At 57.0% G+C, this 17,222-nt stretch overlaps 1 protein-coding gene across 1 annotated transcript; it reads right to left on the reverse strand.

Annotated features, from left to right (window-relative positions):
- Positions 1–1,262: 1,262 nt before the first annotated feature.
- Positions 1,263–14,934, reverse strand: EFNB1 (ephrin B1). The gene is made up of 5 exons (XM_004595209.3): positions 14,003–14,934; positions 4,629–4,906; positions 3,714–3,806; positions 3,431–3,556; positions 1,263–3,153 (listed from the first exon to the last, which is right to left on the reverse strand). Exons 1-5 carry the CDS (start codon positions 14,128–14,130, stop codon positions 2,738–2,740), a joined length of 1,041 nt encoding a protein of 346 aa, XP_004595266.1. The 5' UTR covers positions 14,131–14,934; the 3' UTR covers positions 1,263–2,737.
- Positions 14,935–17,222: the final 2,288 nt, after the last annotated feature.

Genomic DNA, 17,222 nt, shown 5'->3' on the forward strand with positions numbered 1-17,222 from the left:
GATGCAGGCACTTCCTTTGGTTAATGAGAAACCAAATAAACAGCCTCTGCCCCAGCTGGCTCCGGGAGCACCCCAGGCCAGCCCAACCCTGCTCTCGCCCAACCTCCCTTTCCTCCGCCCCACTGGGGCCACGGCTCTCCTTCCCCTTCCTTCTCCACGAACTCTCCACTTTCCTCTGAGATACAGAGAGAGAGAGAGAGCGCGAGCCATGCCTGCTCCTTGGCTGGTTAACTGGGGCTTCCTGCTCTAGATCACTGGCTTGCCCTTCCCTTCCTTCCTCCTCTATTGCCTTCTTACCCATTTTTAGCTGCTGGGATCTCACTTGTCCTCCTCCTCTGACATCTGTCTTTGACATCTCTGCAGGGAGTTCCCCCTGCCTCTCCCGCCCGCGCCCCCCCCCCCCACCAAGACCCACAGGAGCAGAGTCCCCAGGGGCTGCTGGTATGTATCTCTGCCCAAGGAATCAAGGCCAACCCCTCTCTAGGGTCCTCAGCACTCTCCGTGACCCCAGCAAGTTTCTCATCAGCCTGGGGGAGGGAGACCAGGTGGCTCTGGACTGCCACTGCCCACCAGAAGCCCCCAAGTAGGCCACACTGGTGGCTCTGATGTGAGCCAGCTTTGAAGACAAGAGAAGGTGGTCTTCTGGCTCCCAAGTGCACCGGGCCGCCCGCAGCCACCCCACTAGCCAGTGGGCCACAGCTGCAGCTCAAGCCTTGGGAAGTTATTTCTGCCCACCTGCAGGCATCCTTAGGCAGGGCAGGGCAGGGCCAGGCCTGCCAGCAGGTCCCAGCCCTAGCGCCAGCCAGGTGGTGGCAGTAGTTGCAGACACACCCAAGTCCCCATGGAAACACCCCTTCCCCCATCAATCCTCTGGAGCTGAGTGAGACTGGTGCCAGACTATGCTGATGCCAGCGGCCTATGCGACACAGGTTACTGGTTGATCGGGGGATACAGTCCCAGAATCCATGACAACAAAATGAGAAAACGGAGAAGCGTGGCCAGGGAACTGGAGGGATGCGTTGCTCCACGGGGACCCCGACCCTCCCTCCTCCCACATCTGCCCTCAGCACCTTCGGTTTGGGTGCTGGAAATCTCTCACATGTACACGTTTGCACACATGCACACATACACATATGCATGTACACACTCTCACATGCCATCCCCCAACATCATGACACCATTTTACACTCATTTCTCCATGTGGTTATTTTTTTTTTTTAGTTCTCATTTTTTTTTCTAAGAAAAAAGCAACAAGAAAATAATTCAGAGTTTATACAAAACATCTTTACATTATTTTTTTTCCAAAAAGACTAGTATTTACACAAATGGCAACAGAAACAAAAACAAAAACAAAATACCCTTCCAACTGCCACCTGGAAGGGGCTGGCTGTTCTGCTCCCTCTCCCACCTGGCACTGGGGTGGGCACCTGGCCAGGAGACAGTGTGGAGGTGGATGGTGTGAGGCCCAGCTCCTTCCCTGGCTGCTCGGAGAGTGCCCACAAGTGCAGTCAAGTGGCAGTCTGTTAGCAGCCCTGCTGGCAAGGAGCTGGGGTCAAAGTGCACAGCGGGCTGACCCAGCCCTGGGCAGCCTGTTCCTCTTTTCCAGGCCCCAGCCCAAGACTAGGAGGCCAGCAGGAGCTGGGTGGGGTGCAGAGTGCCCACCTGTGCTAAAGCCCAGAAAAGGAGCAGGCCACCTGGCCTCATACCCGCTTCCGTCTCCACCCTGGGCCTCTCTGCCTCCCCGCCAGACCACATGATGCCAAAGGTGGGGAGAGCACAGGGCCAGGGGGTGGGGGTGGGGGAGGAACTCCCAGCTCTGCAGGGCAAGTAGCCACCTGGGCACCTCACCTCCCTCCACCCCCCATGAGGTCATCTGCCTGCAGCAGCTCTCCGGTTCCCCAGGCAACAGCCAATTAAGACATTAATTACCGTGAGAGTGAGGGAGGCAGGAGATGCCCAAGAATCCCACAAGGAAGGGATTTTTTTTTTTTTTTTGGTGGAAGGGTGGCAGCCACGGCCTGATTGGCAGGATCAGCTTTGTAGAAGGAGGTTCAGGAGGGGAGGGTGGGCCTCCTCGCCCAATGGCACTCTCTGTTTCCTTCATGGGCAGGGAACAGTCCTGGCCCGCCCTCCACTCCCAACATTGAAATACCAAGAAGTCTATAAAAGAAATGCCATCCTGTGCTTCCGGCTGGCCACATCCTGCCCCAAGCCTTCTTATACTGGGTCAGGTCAGCCTCTGAAAGCCTGGGGAGGGGCTGCCTGCCTCTTACAGTTTTCCATTTTTCTTTAAAAAAAAAAAAGATGAAAATGAGTTGACAGCTTAAAAAAAAACATAAAAGCATTAAAAACAGTGATGATAGCGCACGGACCAGCAGTCCTGGGAAAAGGGAGAGGGAGTGAGAGAGGGGCAGGGCCAGGGGGCCATCTCCCTGCCTGCTGTCCATTAGTGTCGAACCCTGCCTCCAAAAAAGGGGCGCCCCCGTAGAGCCCAGAGGCCTGGCCAGAGGGGGAAGGCACAAAAGCGTGGAGGGAGTTGGGGGTACAAGCACCCCCCCTCCAAAGCCCAGGGGGCAGGGGAAAAGAGGGGAAATATAAAAGCCAAGAAACTACAAAAAAAACTAAATAGAAAGGTGGGCACAGTTGGCAAGGGGAGAGGGACACAGGAGAGAAAGGAGAGGTCCGGTCCAGGCCGACTTGTCCCTCCAGGGTGGGGGCCCAAGGCCGCACGGGGCCCTCAGACCTTGTAGTAGATGTTTGCCGGGCTCTGTGGAGGCATCTCCTGGACGATGTAGACGGGGTGCCCGTAGTCCCCACTCACCTTCTCGTAGTGGGGACAGTAGTTGTTCTCTGTAGTCCGTAAGGGGATGATGATGTCGCTGGGCTCAGTGCCTGCCGTGCCGCTGCCCCCCTTGGGGCTGGCCAGGGTGCTGAGCGAGAGCGCGGCTGCCCGCTGCTGTGTGTGCTTGCGGTGCCGTTTCCTCAACTTCAGTAGCAGAACCGTGAGGAAGATGATGATGAGCAGGAAGATGACGCAGCCCGCTCCAACAGCCGCAAACAGAGCCACCTTGGAGTTGAAGAAGCTGTCGGGGTCGTTACTTCCACCACTGCCTCCAGCACCTGGACCACTCTTCTCTTCCTGGTTCACAGTCTCTACAGAAGGGGAAGGTGAGGGAAGGAAGGAAGGCACAATGAATGAGACAGGGGAAGAAGGCCAGCCAAAGTTAAGGTCACAGAAAACGAACACCACCTTGGAGTGTGAGACGCCGGTATGGCTGCCCCTCTTGCTGTCCCAACTAACCAGGGCCAGATGGCTGATCTGAGGCCCAGCGTGTATTTCTATAGTTGAGTGGGCGGGGGGAGGGGGAGAGCGGCTGAGAGGGTGACCAAACAATGGCTTCCACCCTCTGAGAAACACATCAACACTCACCGTGCTTGGCGTCCGAGTCGCCCAGCGGGCCCCGACCAGGGACCTGTGTAGCTGTCTTCACGGTGTTGTCTGACTCCTTGCTCGGTCGGCTAGTGGTCAACTGCTCAGGCGTCACAGCGTTGGGATCTGAGAGCAGAGTTAGATGGCTGAGACGGAGGGCCCCTGCCAGCCTGGGTGCCCACAACCACACAGGCTAGGCCAAGAACAACCCAGATGCTGGCCCTCCCACCTCACCCCCACTCCCCGAGGCTAGCATCCGGAGGCCCTGAGACTGGACACTCACCTTGCCCAACTTTCATGACGATCTTCATGGTGCGGGTACGGCACACACCTCCCTCCCGGTTCTCTAACCCCTCCAGGCTCCCGTTGGATGTTGCTGTAGGAAGAGGCCCAGGAAGTTTAGGGGGAGTCAGAAAGACAACAGGTATGTCAGTATTACCCAGAAACCCCAGTGCCCTTCAAGGAGAGACAAAACTGGGAGGTAGAAGAGGCAGGCAGCCCCCAGCTCTCCGGGAACCTTCCTACTTCCCTCCACCCTGCTGGTAAAAGAAGCCAGCCGAGCCCAAGTCCCTTCCTTGGGGACACTGTCCATCTCTTGGGATAGTGCCAGGGTCCCTCTTTCTTCTCAGAGGTAACCAAAAAGGCACAGCAGCCATCTCATTGGCAGACAGTACTCAGAGGCAAAGAAATGGAAACGCATCATGTGGGAGGTCCCCATACCCACCCCACACATGCCCAGGCTGGAAGAAATTCTGGAATCAGGGTCAGGAGACCTGGGCTGGAGTCCCAGTCCTGTCCCTGACTCCCTGTGTGATCTAGGTCCGAGATGCTCCTTCACTCTCGGGGCCTCAGTTTCCCATGCAGAAAGACTGAACAGCTGGCTGATCCCGAAGGGCTCTGCCAACTGCCAGGGCCAAGATTAGATCTTGAGTGAGCAAAGAAAAGAGGAGCAAAAGCAACATGAATTGGAGGCCTCTCCCACCCAACCCTTGCAGCCAAGGCGAGCTGGCAGCAGGCTGTCTGATGGATGCCGGGGCCAGGATTTCAAGGCCAGCCTGGGAGGGGAGCGTGCCAGTCTTCCAAGAGGATCAAATCAGGTGGGCCTGGACTGTGTGCGCTTGGGCTACACAGCCTTTTGAAGCTGCTAGGGCTTGAGCTAAACCCCTGGGGTAGGAGCCCAGGGCAGGCAGGAACTTACAGGTAATGTAGTAATCATGGTGCTTCTTGAACTCCAGGCCCATGTAATTGGGGCTGAACTCCTGGAACTTGATGGTAAAGCGGATTTCCTGCTCTGGCCTGTTGCAAGTGACCAGGACATTGGGGTCTAGCACAGTGCTGCAGGCCGCCGCCTGCTCGGGCCGTACCAGGTAGAGCTTATAGTACTCGTAGGGCCGCCCTGCTTCCGCTCGAGGGCAGATGATGTCCAGCTTATCACCAATCTTCGGGTAGATCACCAGGCCCTTCCCACTCAGGAACCTGGCCAGAAAGGAAGAGATGGTCAGCCTCGCACTGGGGTGGGGCGGCCATGGGGAGGAAGAGGGGGGAGGAATCCCAGAACCAGGGAAGTGCACAGTGCGGGCTAGGATAGGCCGCCTACATGCAGATATCGACACTAGGCCCTTGTGCCCTGCCACCATGCTCAGGCTGGGGGTAGGGAAAGTGCCACCCTGCCAGCAGGGTGTGGAAGGGGTGGCCCATGGGCAAGGCTGCCAGGCTTTGACTGCTCGACAGGGTGGGGCACTGCCTGGCTGCGGGAGAGCCCTTTGTCCTAATGTGGCATTTCCGCAGGGGGCTGACGTGGTCAATGGGGCTGGGGGATGAAGGTGCCAGGGCCAGGCTGCTTGGAAATGGTGGTCCTGTACCTCCACCCCCTCCCAACACATTCAGATTCCTGCACGGCTGCTGCTACTTTCTCCCCTACACACACACACACACACACACACACACACACACACAGAGAGAGAGAGAGAGAGAGAGACAGGGCGAGAGCAAGTCCACACCTGCCTTAGCCACCACCCCACAGCTCTCAGTCAAAGGCCAGGGGAGCTCAACCCATCTGGGACCCATGCCTTCTCCTTCATCCGTGCAAATCTTGGGTATGATGGGGAGATAGAACAGGCATTTGCTGGATTCAAGGGATGATGGTCATGGTCTCTGGCCAGGTGCAGTGTCCTACTGCTGACCCATCCCACCCCTATACAGCAAGAGTTGGAATCTCCCAACTTGACCAGTCTCACTCCCAAGAACACAGAGAGCAGGGGAGGGGTTTCGTCAGGGACAACCAGAAAATACATGACAGGGTCCCAGAAACCATCAGCTCTTTAAGAGTACTTCAAAACGACAGCATTAAATGGACATGAAAGACAAGTTCTTTTCAGTATAACAAGCGTTTCTGAAATCTATGCGTAGTTTTTCATAACGGACATGTTTCCATGACCTTAGCAAAGGCTCCTTGTATTCTTACCCCTCTCTTGCACATATGACTCCCACTCCAGAGCCCCAGAGAGATGGACAAATGCCTTTTGAGCCAGATTTATTTTGTAACGTAGCAGCCCAGACACTGGGGGATAGCAGAGGAGGTCAGCTGCCCAAGGCCACCTAGTCACATGACTGTTCTTGCCTAAAAGCTTTGAGTAAGCAAGCTGTGCTCGGTCGGCCATTTCTGAGCTGGGCAGGTTGCTAGCTGAGAGAGAGGCAGTTCCACTTGGAGACAAAGAACACAAACTTCACGAGGAAGAGTCTAAGGCTAGGTCTGTACTTGCTCTTGGACCTTGGAAGAGCTACCTGGTCTCACTGAACTTCCATTTGCTCACTTCTAAATAAACCAGCAGTGTAAACAGCCCCCCTCCCTCCAAGAGTTAAGGAGACATGCAGTAACACATGGAGAGTGCCGACTACCCAGGACATTCAATTGCCTTGCCAAAGCAACCTTTCTGGTGGCAGGAGATCAGGCACTAACATCAAGTGTTAGGAACCCAGTGTGGTTTCTTTGAGGACAAATACAAAGGGAAGATAGGACACTCCCCCCCACGGTTACACACTTTACTGGCTAGTTTGGGTCAGGAAGGCAGAGAGCCCACACTCCAGCGACAGACCGCTCCAGGCTATGTGTAGGATGCGTATGAGCACAGTGATGGAAACAGTGAGTGAGTGACAGGGAGGAGATGGCATCCCACAAGTGGTAGGGTGAAAGTGGGTCCTGGGTGAGGAACCAGAAGTCAACACATGGCAAGAGATGACAGTGGTGGCTGGGAATAAACAAGAGTGGAAGACTGGGGGCGGGGGTGGGGAGAGGAGGAGAGACCGGGAATGGGGTGGAAAAAGACCCGTGGGGATCAGATTGAAAGAGCAGTCGCCTGGAGAAGAATGGCTTGCATGCCACTGGTGACAGATCCTCCAGCAGGAAAGATGATCAGCAGCTGAAGGCAATGCTTAGAGGAGGAAGCGACACTCTGGTTCACGGGCAACTATAATCATTTGGGAAGAGAGCGGCTCTACTTCCTGAGGGTTCATTATAAGGTGGGGACAATAAGTAAGCAATGATGGCCTTCACACCTGTCAACCCAGCAGGTAAAGGAAAAGAGCCCCCAGTCCACACCCAAAGAGACTCGGCCAAGCTGGAGGCTGCCATCTTAATGCGGGAAGGGGAAATCTAGAATGAGATGGCCTTCCCCTGAGCACCTACCTTCACAGATGTATAGAGCTGTAAGGCCACAGAACAGAGGAAAGGCTCCCCTCCCCGTGTGCCACACAAAGCCAAGGAGTTTCATTGGAGAATTTTTTACTTTCTAATGGTTGAGTCCAGATCCCAGGGTTAGAGAGCTTCTAGCATCTTGGAGCCTGAAGGAACTTTTTTTTTTTTAAGATTTTTTTTTTTATTGGAAAGTCAGATATACAGAGAGGAGGAGAGACAGAGAGGAAAATCTTCCATCCTATGGTTCACTCCCCAAGCAGCCGCAATGGCTGGAGCTAAGCCAATCCGAAGGCAGGAGCCAGGAGCCTCTTCTGGGTCTCCCACGCAGGTGAAAGGTCCCAAGGCTTTGGGCCATCCTCAACTACTTTCCCAGGCCACAAGTAGGGAACTGGATGGGAAGTGGGACCGCTAGGATTAGATCCGGCGCCCATATGGGATCCAGGTGCGTTCAAGGTGAGGACTGCTATGCTATCGCGCCGGGCCCTGGAACTTCTGAGACCTATTTAGTTCAGGGCGTAAGGGCGACAGAATGAGTGATCCAATGGACGTTTCCATTGAAGACAAGTTCTCAAACACAATTCAAGAACCTAAAACCTCCCAAGCTGCTAACTCCCAGGGCTTTTACCAGTTTTAGAACAATGGCTGAATCCTTCCATGGTTGTACCTCCACAAGACATGAAGGCAGCTACACAGGGGGTGCGGACAGGAGGACAGGCCAGCTCACTGTTTGAACTACTTGGGCCCTGGCTTACTCACCAGGGAGCTGAGTCTTATCCTGAGTACAACATTAACTACTCAGGCGCCAGAGGCCTGGGATTGGAATTGGTTTTCGGGCCACTTGAGGTTCTACACTGAGGAAACGCTTGTCAATGTGGTGGGGGAGGGGGCAAGAAAGGAGGACTATTGCACCAACATCCCTCAGCTTCTCTTCAACCTCAGTGAACAGGCTTCATAAATATGCATTAGCTCATTTGCATAGCAGCTGGCAGAGGGAAACTCACCTTCCCCTAAAGTGTAGAAGGGAGAAGAGCCTCGCCTGACCTGCCCTTGATCCCCTCTATCACCCACCTCACCAGGCAAAGTTTGTCTTGAGCTGTGAAGCCCAAGAAAGGGCAAGTGGCACATGGTCCATGAGAATGAAGCTTAAAACCAGGTACATCATTTAAGTACACTTTACAGGAAACCCTCTGGGTCTCCCCTTTCAATCCCCAAGTTGAAGTTAGGAATAAGAGGGAAGGGTGAAGAGATCAGCTCCCCTCAAATTAAAGTCTTTAACCCCTACCTTTCAAAAACTACCACTTTTCCCCCCTCCCAATATCAAGCCAAGCTTTCCTGTCTGGGGCCACCCTCAGACAAAGCGCTTTTCTGGAAAATAAGGGGATTGACATGGCCCAGCAGGAAGGCCGAAGCAGGTCGCCATGGTAACTCCTGAGGCCTTCCCTCCTTTAGCCTTGGATAGCCTCGGGACCCCAGGAGCCACCCCAGGAATGGGGAGGGTAGCCCAAGTCAGCTATCCCAGCTCCCATCCTGTGGCCTCCTTCCCCTCCACCCTAGCTCAAGGCCCTTAGTCCATCTATGGTACACTTGGAAGGATGACCATGACTGCTCAAACAAATCCTGAGACTGAAAAATTCAGAAGAGTCTGGAAACAGTAGCCCCCCAAGCCTTGAACTCACTAGAAGCCGAATGAGCCCACACCCCACTGACTCACAACTTCTGCTGCCCTGATGAGCTCTTTTTCATCCATGTACATGGACTCTACAAGAGAGGGGAACTTAGCTGGAGCCAGCAGGTGCTGAGAGCTGGCTGCACCCCACCAGTTCTACACCTCCTTCCCTCTTACCCTTTCCTCAGACTCTAGCAACTTGTGGTCAGAAAGTTAGCCAAAGGGGACAGCCTGGTCCCAGGCCACCCAAGTCCGAGTCCAGGAGAAGACTCTAGCCATGTTCTTGATTCAGTGATGCCCCCCGCTCCCCACCTACATCCCTGGGTCTACACTTTCAACAGTGGCCAGCCCCATGGAGGATAGGCCCCCCTAAAGCCAAAGCTCAAGTCTGCTCTCATCCCAGCTAGGGTGGGGAGCCCCCAAATTAAAGGCTCCTCTTTCACTCCCCCAGCTCCACCCAGCCCCTGAGGCAGCAGGAGCAGGCCTGGCATGTCCTATCAGTGCCCGCCCAGGCGTGGGTGGGCAGGCACAGCAGCTGGGTCCTGGCACACACACAGCTCTGCTGGGGGCAGGGAAACCATGAGAATCCTAGGGGAAGTCACCCTTCCCACTTATACTGAACGATGCCCTCCCCTCTGCCCGACCTGGCCAAAGCTAATATCCAGGGGGGTATGGATGTGGGGAGTGGGCAGTACAGTTAACACCCTCTTCCTCTTGTCTGTTTTCTGACGAGTTAGTGAGAGGAAGAGAGTCTAGGCCCGGAAGGGACTAAAGGTGCTACTCCGAGCTCAGGGTTTTGTGTGGAAGGTGGGGAATACCAGGCCACAAGCTGTCTGTCTCGTTCGGCTCACCCCAGCAGGCTGCTGGTCCTAAGAGACCTAACAACATCAAACAAGGGAGCCAGAGCACTTTTGAGCCTGAGTCACCAGTACAGAGGCATGCACACCTGTGAGGTGAGAGGGGCAGCAAGGGGCAAGGGGCCAGCACGTCTGGCCAACCCCAGGTCCAATTAGTGCCTCTCCTGGATTTCCAAGTCAGCAAGATGGAGTGCATAGAACAGAAGAGGGCACAGCTCTGCCTCTGGGTCAAAGTCACTTTTCTTTTCTGGGTATGTGCGTCCCTCATCTGGAAAATGGGGCCAATACCTACATTGCAGGGCTGCTGGAAGCATCTGATGAGCTCATATGGGAGAGTGCGACGTGAGCAGAAGGTGCTGCCTATTAGTGAGCATGCCAAAGAGAAGGGAAAAGGTACTTGAAGGCGCTCACACTCCTGGCTGCTGGCATCCCTGAGCCAAAACAACTACCACACAAACACACTCACCAGGGGCTGCTGTGGTCCGCAGGGCCAGGAGCCCAGCATGTGGCTAGGAGACAGCCCCCCTCCACTTCCCACCAGCTCCCCTAATCACCACAGGGTAGACCCTCTCCCAAACCTGGGGTTACCATGGCAACCAGCAGCCTCCTGGCTGGCCCACTCTCAGCACGGTGCTAAGCGCAGACAACAGTGACACCCAGGAGTAGCCAGGCCCACCCAGCCCCATTAACCTGCAGCTGATGAGGCACCCAAGCGTCTGAGGGAAGAAAGGAAACCCTCCATTCACTCATACTCCACTCTAACCCCACAGGCCCTACCTGCCCATGCCTGACTGCCCTGGGTCGCTGCGTTCACGGACGCGTTAGGGGTGGGGGGATCGGAAGAGACACAGGCAAGCAGGGAACTTCAGGAGTTGCAGGGTTCCCTGTACCATCGGGGGGGGGCCTCCACCTGTGGCCAATCAGCCACAGCCTAGAAGAGGTCAGGTCCTTTGCCTCCCCAAGACCAAAGTGAGCTGGAACAGCTGTGGTGGTGGTGGTGGGGGAAACCACTTGGGCCTGTCGCTGGTAAGCAGGGGTTGGGGTCTGCAGCTGCCCCCACCCAGGCTGGAGTCAAGGGTCCTGGATGCCAAGCGGAACCTCTCACCCCCACAGCCCCCTGCCACCAGCCCCCTCAGAGGGAAGGTTTGTAATGTGAGCCCAGGCACATTCCCCATCCCTGGAGGTGGAGGAACCTGAGTGGGGGGCAGCAAGGGGTCACAACAGGCCTCAGAGACTGAACTGTGGCAGCTGGACCTGGCTGAGGCCTCAAGTGTGATGCCTGCTGGCTTCTCAGGGCTCCCTGGGCCGGGGGCCGCCCTGGGGACTATTTTAATCACTCTTGCTCTCTCAAACACATGCACACTGCTTCTCACTCAACTCTGGCAGGACAAACTCAGCTCTTCCACCTTCAAGCTAGTGGGACACATGTGAAAAGACAGGCTAAAGGGGCAGCAACTCCTGCCACCCAGGGGACTAGCACCCCAAAAGGCCCCAGGGAACCCATGTGGGCAAGAGGCTGGGAGTCTAGAGGGTGTCCTCTCAGCTCCCCTCCCCTCCCCAGGCAAGGCTGGGCTGCACCCTGGAACCTGCAAGCCCCCAGCCCTTCTTTATTTTGATTCTTTTTTTCCAAAGGAGGAAGTAATTAAGTGGGGGGTTTATAGGCGCAGGGAGTTTTTTTTTTTTTTTTTTTTTTTCTGGTGGTGGTGGTAGGGGGTACTGCCAGCTCCTGACCGGGCCTGGCTGAGGAGACAGACCAAAAGCCAGGGAGAGGGAAATGAGAAAATGAGCGTGCAAGCGAAAGCACGGGCATGTGCGAGAAACAAAAGGACTTGAGAAAAAGAGGCCGAGAGTGAGAGTGACGGAAGAGTTAGGGAGTGTGAGAGAGACGCAGAGCAGGCGAGCCTTGCTGGAGAGGGGAGGTGAGCTCTGCTCGCCCAGGGTGTGAGGGGGGACGACCCAGAGCGGAAAGTGAGAGACACACACACAGAGAACTGTTTATTTGAAAGACTGTGGCAGCCTGAGGCTTGGGCGCGGTGGCAGCAGAGGCAGCCCCCAAAGCTTGGGGAGAGCTGGGGCAGTGCCGTTCTTTTACCCCCCCCCCACCTCCCTACGCTGACACACACAAGCACACACACACACACAGAGGCGGCAGTGGCTGCATTCCAGCCCCCTGAGCAAGAGTGCCCCAGGATCCCTTCCAGTTCATCTCCAGGATCTGCCCCACTGCATGGTGGCATTTAGGCAGGTTCCACTTCTCAGTCACCATCTTCACCTGTCTCCGCCGCCGGCCAGCCCAGGACATCCGCCTCCGGCTTGGGGTCTGCGGGGAGCAGGGGTCAGAAGGCAAGGCAAGCTCGCAGAACCTGCAAGCTGGATCCTGAGCGCTCAAGGCTCAGCACACAAAAAGGGGGCAGCTTGGACAGATCTGGTTTCTCAGCAGTCGGTCCTCCTCCCCGCACCCCACCCCCTGCAGGAGGGCTCCCTTCCAGCTGTGAAGCTGCCTGCTATCTCTGGTTAGAGACCCGGGAGAGCAATTAGGTCACTCCCATGAGCCCCTGTGAAGGGCTACCCCAGGCGGATTGCAACTCCACTGGCTCCAGAAAAAGCTATGTAGCCTCCACCCCCACCCCCAACACCGTGGGGAATTGCACACTTCACAACCTTGTCTCCCCAACACCCCCGGGGGGGGGCTCCTAGCCTAGGGTCTCCCTAGGCCATTTTAAGTCCCTGCTGTTAGCACACTCCTGAGCCCCCCACTCCCCCCCCCGCAAGTTTCGCTTTTAAGTAGGGTCAGAATTCTTTCCCATTCCCTTTGCTTAACTCAAGCACAGAGCTCCATCTTGACCCTACTTAAGCCATCCTCCTGATCAGTAACAGGACCCCCTACGTTTATCTAAGAAGAATCAAACTAAAGAAACTACCTTCTCCCACTCTAGGGCTGAGAAATCCAAAGCCCCTGGCCCCTGGGAGGCCGAGGCGGTCAGGAGCCTGGAAAGTTAGTGGAGAAGTGCTTAGAAAGAGATCAAAGATTCAGGAATAGGGGAGGTACCAACGCAGCAGGTCAAACCTCCCCCCCACCCCACGCCTGCAAATTGGGCTTGGGAGCACACCGCCACCGCGTCCAGAAGATAGGGAAGAAGGAGAGATTTTGACCCTGAGTTCCAACCCCTGGCTTGAATGCCAAAAGCGAAAAAGGTCCAGAGGTCAACACCACAGCCCCTGAGAGTCTGGGAACAGGCCAGGAACCACCGCCCTGAAAGGTGTGTGCCGTGTGTTGTGTGTGTGTGTGTGTGTGTGCGCGCGCGCGCGGGAGGGGGAGTAGACTTGGAGAGGGGAAGGAGAAATAAAAGAATCTGCTTTATATAACTGCCCCCCCAAACATTCGGGGAAAGCTAAGCACAACTCCCCCAATCTTGGGGATACAGAACGGTGATGGTGGTGTGCGTGCGGGGGGAGGGGGCAGGGACAACGGACCTGCCTGGACAGGAATCACTCCTTTCCCACCCACCTCCCTCCCACCTCCCTTGCTCGCCCGCCCGCCCGCCCGCTCTGCCGCCACTCTCCGCCCGGCGATCCCCTCTGGAAGCTGTTGCTGCCCGCTCCATTGGACCCCCGACGGGTGTTGGATCGAACCCGCCCCCCCACACACACACACACAACCCCTCTTCCACTCCGCCCCTCTCCACCCGCCGCCTTTGTGAGCCTGGGATCTACGCCCGCCTTTCTACCGCCCCGGCAGGGAGAAAGGGGAGGGGGTGGCAAGAAGAGACGGCAAAGCGAAAAGGCAGGAGGTAAAACGGGGAAGAAAGAGAAATGAAAATGGGAGAAACCCAAGTGGGGACGCGGGCGCTGCCCCCCGCCCAGCGCGCTGGGTCCCGTGCCGTGCTACCCCCACACCTAATCAAATGAGGAGGAGCCCGTGTTCCGGCCTCATCCCCCGCCTCGGTATGGCTCGCTCCCTGAGCGGCACAAGGCACTCCATACATTCCCAGGGGCCCCTGAGAGGGCTGCGTTCTCGCCCCCCACCCAGCTCTTGGGTGCGCTTGGGCTCCCCAGCTCCACCCGCTGCGACCATCTCCACTGGATCCCGGACGTGAGGAGGTGAACACCGGGAAAGACATGGGGTCACAATCGGGCCGAGAGCCCCCCCTAGAACCTCCCACTGCACCCCACCCCACCTCGCCGCACCCGGCCCCACCCGCCCGCAGGAAAACACACTCGAAAAAAGCCAGAGACAAAATGGGGCGCCGCTCCTCCTCCGGACACCTCCCCGCACGCACTTGGAGGCGCGCGGCCTCACCCCGAAGGAGTGCCTCCCACCCTCCCCTGGGACTAGAGCAGCGAAGTTAACTCACTTGGGGTTGAGAGAGCTCCAAGACACGGGCTCCAGGTTCTTGGCCAGCGGCGTGGCGAGCCGGCACAGCGCCAGCACGACCATCGCCACAAGCCACTTGCCGAGCCAACGCTGCCCAGGCCGGGCCATCTTCCTGGGGGCAGGCTGCACTTCGGGCTCCGCTGGCGCCTCCTTAGGAAAGCTCGCCTCGCCTTGCGGTGCCGCGCTGCGCTCCGAAGCGCTCAGGCGCCCATTCTCCGCAGTCGCCGGCCTTGAAGTGCTCCCCTGCCGCCGGCTTCGCTGTCGCTCTTCTCCTCCCCGCCGGCCAGGAGGACTCACTGGGCAGACGCCCCCAACCCGGGCATGGGCTGCGGCCTCGGAGGGCTCGCTCCCCTGGCCTCTCCGCCGCACGAGGTGCGACGGGGGCTCTGCGCCCCCGGGTGATCCCGCTCGATTCCACTCGGCTCCCCAAGAAGCTTCGGGACTGCGCGCCCTTTCGCCGACGGCGCTTCCCCGCCGAGGACTCGGTAGCCGCTCCGATGCCTCGAGCGGTCTGGGTTCCGTGCCCCTGGGAAGAGAGGGGGATCTTCCCACAACACGAGCTCGGTCCCCAGGCTCCCGATTGGGTTGCCCCGGCACGGACTCCGTTCCTCCGGGCCACACTGGGACTCCGGGCTGTGCGCCCCCTCGACAGCGTCTATCTATCTACTTCAGCGCGGGCCCCCGCTCGCGGTACTTAGAAGAGCGGGGAGAAGCTGGCGAGCGAGCCAGTCCCATGAGTTGGCGCCTTGGAAGCCTCGGCTCGGTGGCCCGGCAGCCCGGTCGCCTAGTGCTTGCTCTCGGCGGTTGCGCCCGAGCCTGTGCGGCCGCGGGGAGAATCACACACCTCCCACTGCTGTCCAGCGCGCATCGACTCCCTCCGCCGCCGCCGCCGCCGAGCTGTCTACTCCCCTGCTCAGGCGAACGCAAGGCCAACCCTACTTGCTTGTAGCCAATCGCAAACGCCGGGACGGGGTCCTTGGCCCATGCCACGCCCCTGGAGCAGGAAGGGGGTGGGGCCTGAGAGAGCTCTTAAGGACGCCGCGTCGCCGATGGCACCAATGTTCAGTGTGCGGCTCCTGCGGTTAGGGTTGGGTCCCTCTTAGTCCTGTTCCCAGAACGCTCAGCCCGTGGGAAGTTGGCGCTTCACTCGAGCTGCCGGCCTGCTTTGCTCCCCGCTCGTCCATTGATCTGGACCATACACGCCGTGTCCCACGGACCTATAAAATAACAATCCTTGCATCGTGGTTTTGCACACACGACTCCGAATTCCTACTCTGTGCCCATCTCTATGGCGAAAACAGCCTGTCTGCTCTCCATCCCGTCTCTATTTGGGTTCTCAATGGGCTTTCCTCCTTTTGCCCTACAGAATGCGCTGGCACTTGCACTTCGACGCACAGTGCCCAGCGTACAAGTGGTTAGCCATGGGTGGTGGCGCCTCGGGGGATCAGGCTTTCCAAATTTCAGCCTTAAAGGTGAGCTCGTGGGATCCCTGGAGTCCAAATATACGGTTCTGTCCTGTGTGGAGACATGGGCAAGGCCCTGGGCTAGGCAAACGGGGAACACAGCGTCCCTCATCAAGGGCTAAAAGGAAAAGGCCAAGAGCCCATATCCTGGCCCGGAGACTCCCGACTCCAGCCTGTCTCGGCTTCGCCATCGGGGTCTTTGTCTCCCATCCTCGGCCCATTCTCCCCGCCCCTCCTTGCCTCTTTGCTTATAACTTGGCTCAGTCCCATAGCTCAGACCCTCCCGGTCGGACCCACTCTCCTAGGTCGCCTCGCCGCAGGCCTACTCGTGTGCTAATGTCTCCCCCTGCTGGTCTTCTATCACATTGCGGGCAATTCGCGGACGCTGTAGAACACCAGACCTAGGACAAGCCAGGAGCCTACACCCAGACCGGCCCCCCAGCACGGAGAGGAAAGACTAGGAGAGCTGTCTGGATTTGGGCTTGGTTTGCAAACTGCCCATGCTCAAAAGTCTCCATGCTGTTTTTTTCTGGGGATAACTTGGTGAGCAACATTCCCCAAGTGGTCTGCCACTTAACATGTCGTCTCACCTCCAGTAATTCACTTAGTAGGAGAGACAGCTATTGCATCTTTGGACGATTTCTGTGATTCTAGGGTGGATGTGTAGTCTGCAGAGAATGACGAGGGAAAAGCTGACCACCTCCTGCCCTCACGGACAGGACCTTGAGGGTGAGACACCTCTGGGAAGCCAGGGAGCTCCCAGCTCCCAGCTTGGTCTTGCATTGTGGTGTCAACAAACAAATGAACAGAACTAGAGGCCAAGGATCCAGCACTGGTCTAGCCAGGACATCAAAGCCTGAATAAAGAAAAACTGCCGTTGTTGGGATTGGTGTAGCCATTGAGGCCACCACCTGTGCCATTAGCATCCCAAATGGGCACAGGTTCATGTCTGGGTGCTCCACTTCCAATCCAGGTCTTTGCTAACGGCCTGGGAAAGCAACGGAGGATGGCCCAAGTGTTTGGGTCCCTGTGCCCATGTAGGAGACTGGGAAAAAGTTGCTGGCTCCTGGCTCCAGCCTGGTTTAGTGCTGGTTGTTGCAGCCATATTGGAAGTCAACCAGCAGATGGAAGATGTCTCTCCTATCTCTCCCTGTATCTCTATGTAACTCTGACTTTCAAACAAATACAGATTTTAAAAAATATGTTTATTTTGATACACAAAGTTTTCCCCATAGGGAAACCCTCCCAACTTGACTAGCAATCACTACCCCTCCCCTAAGCCTCCCAGGCCATGGTGTATGTAACCTGCATGTGTCAGGCGGGGGAAAGAGGAAGGGTCAAGTGCACTGATGTTCCCAAAGTGAGCATCCTCTCTGTTCCAAATCCAGAGCTGGGCCAACCCCTAAGAGGAGCCACAGAAAGTGCTGCCCACCAGGAATGCCCCCCCCAAAAAAAAACCCCACCAAAGTCAGGATGTGGAGGCTCCTGGGCTGAGGGCTACAGAATGGCTAGCCACAGACATACGGTACAGCCTCTGGAGCTCAGCTTGGCATGCCTGCAGGAGGCGGAGTGGGTGGAGCTGTAGAACCACACAGGTCCCTGGGGGTCACCTGGCTGTGCTTCTGTGGTTCCTGGTAAGCAGGAAGCAGCCTCGCTGCCTGCCCAAGCTGCTGGGGAGGGGAGAATGAGATATGCCAAAGGGCTCATCAGCACACCCAGCCCACCGTGGGGCTTATG

Source organism: Ochotona princeps, chromosome X (assembly GCF_030435755.1).
Source record: "Ochotona princeps isolate mOchPri1 chromosome X, mOchPri1.hap1, whole genome shotgun sequence".
NCBI lineage: Eukaryota > Metazoa > Chordata > Mammalia > Lagomorpha > Ochotonidae > Ochotona > Ochotona princeps.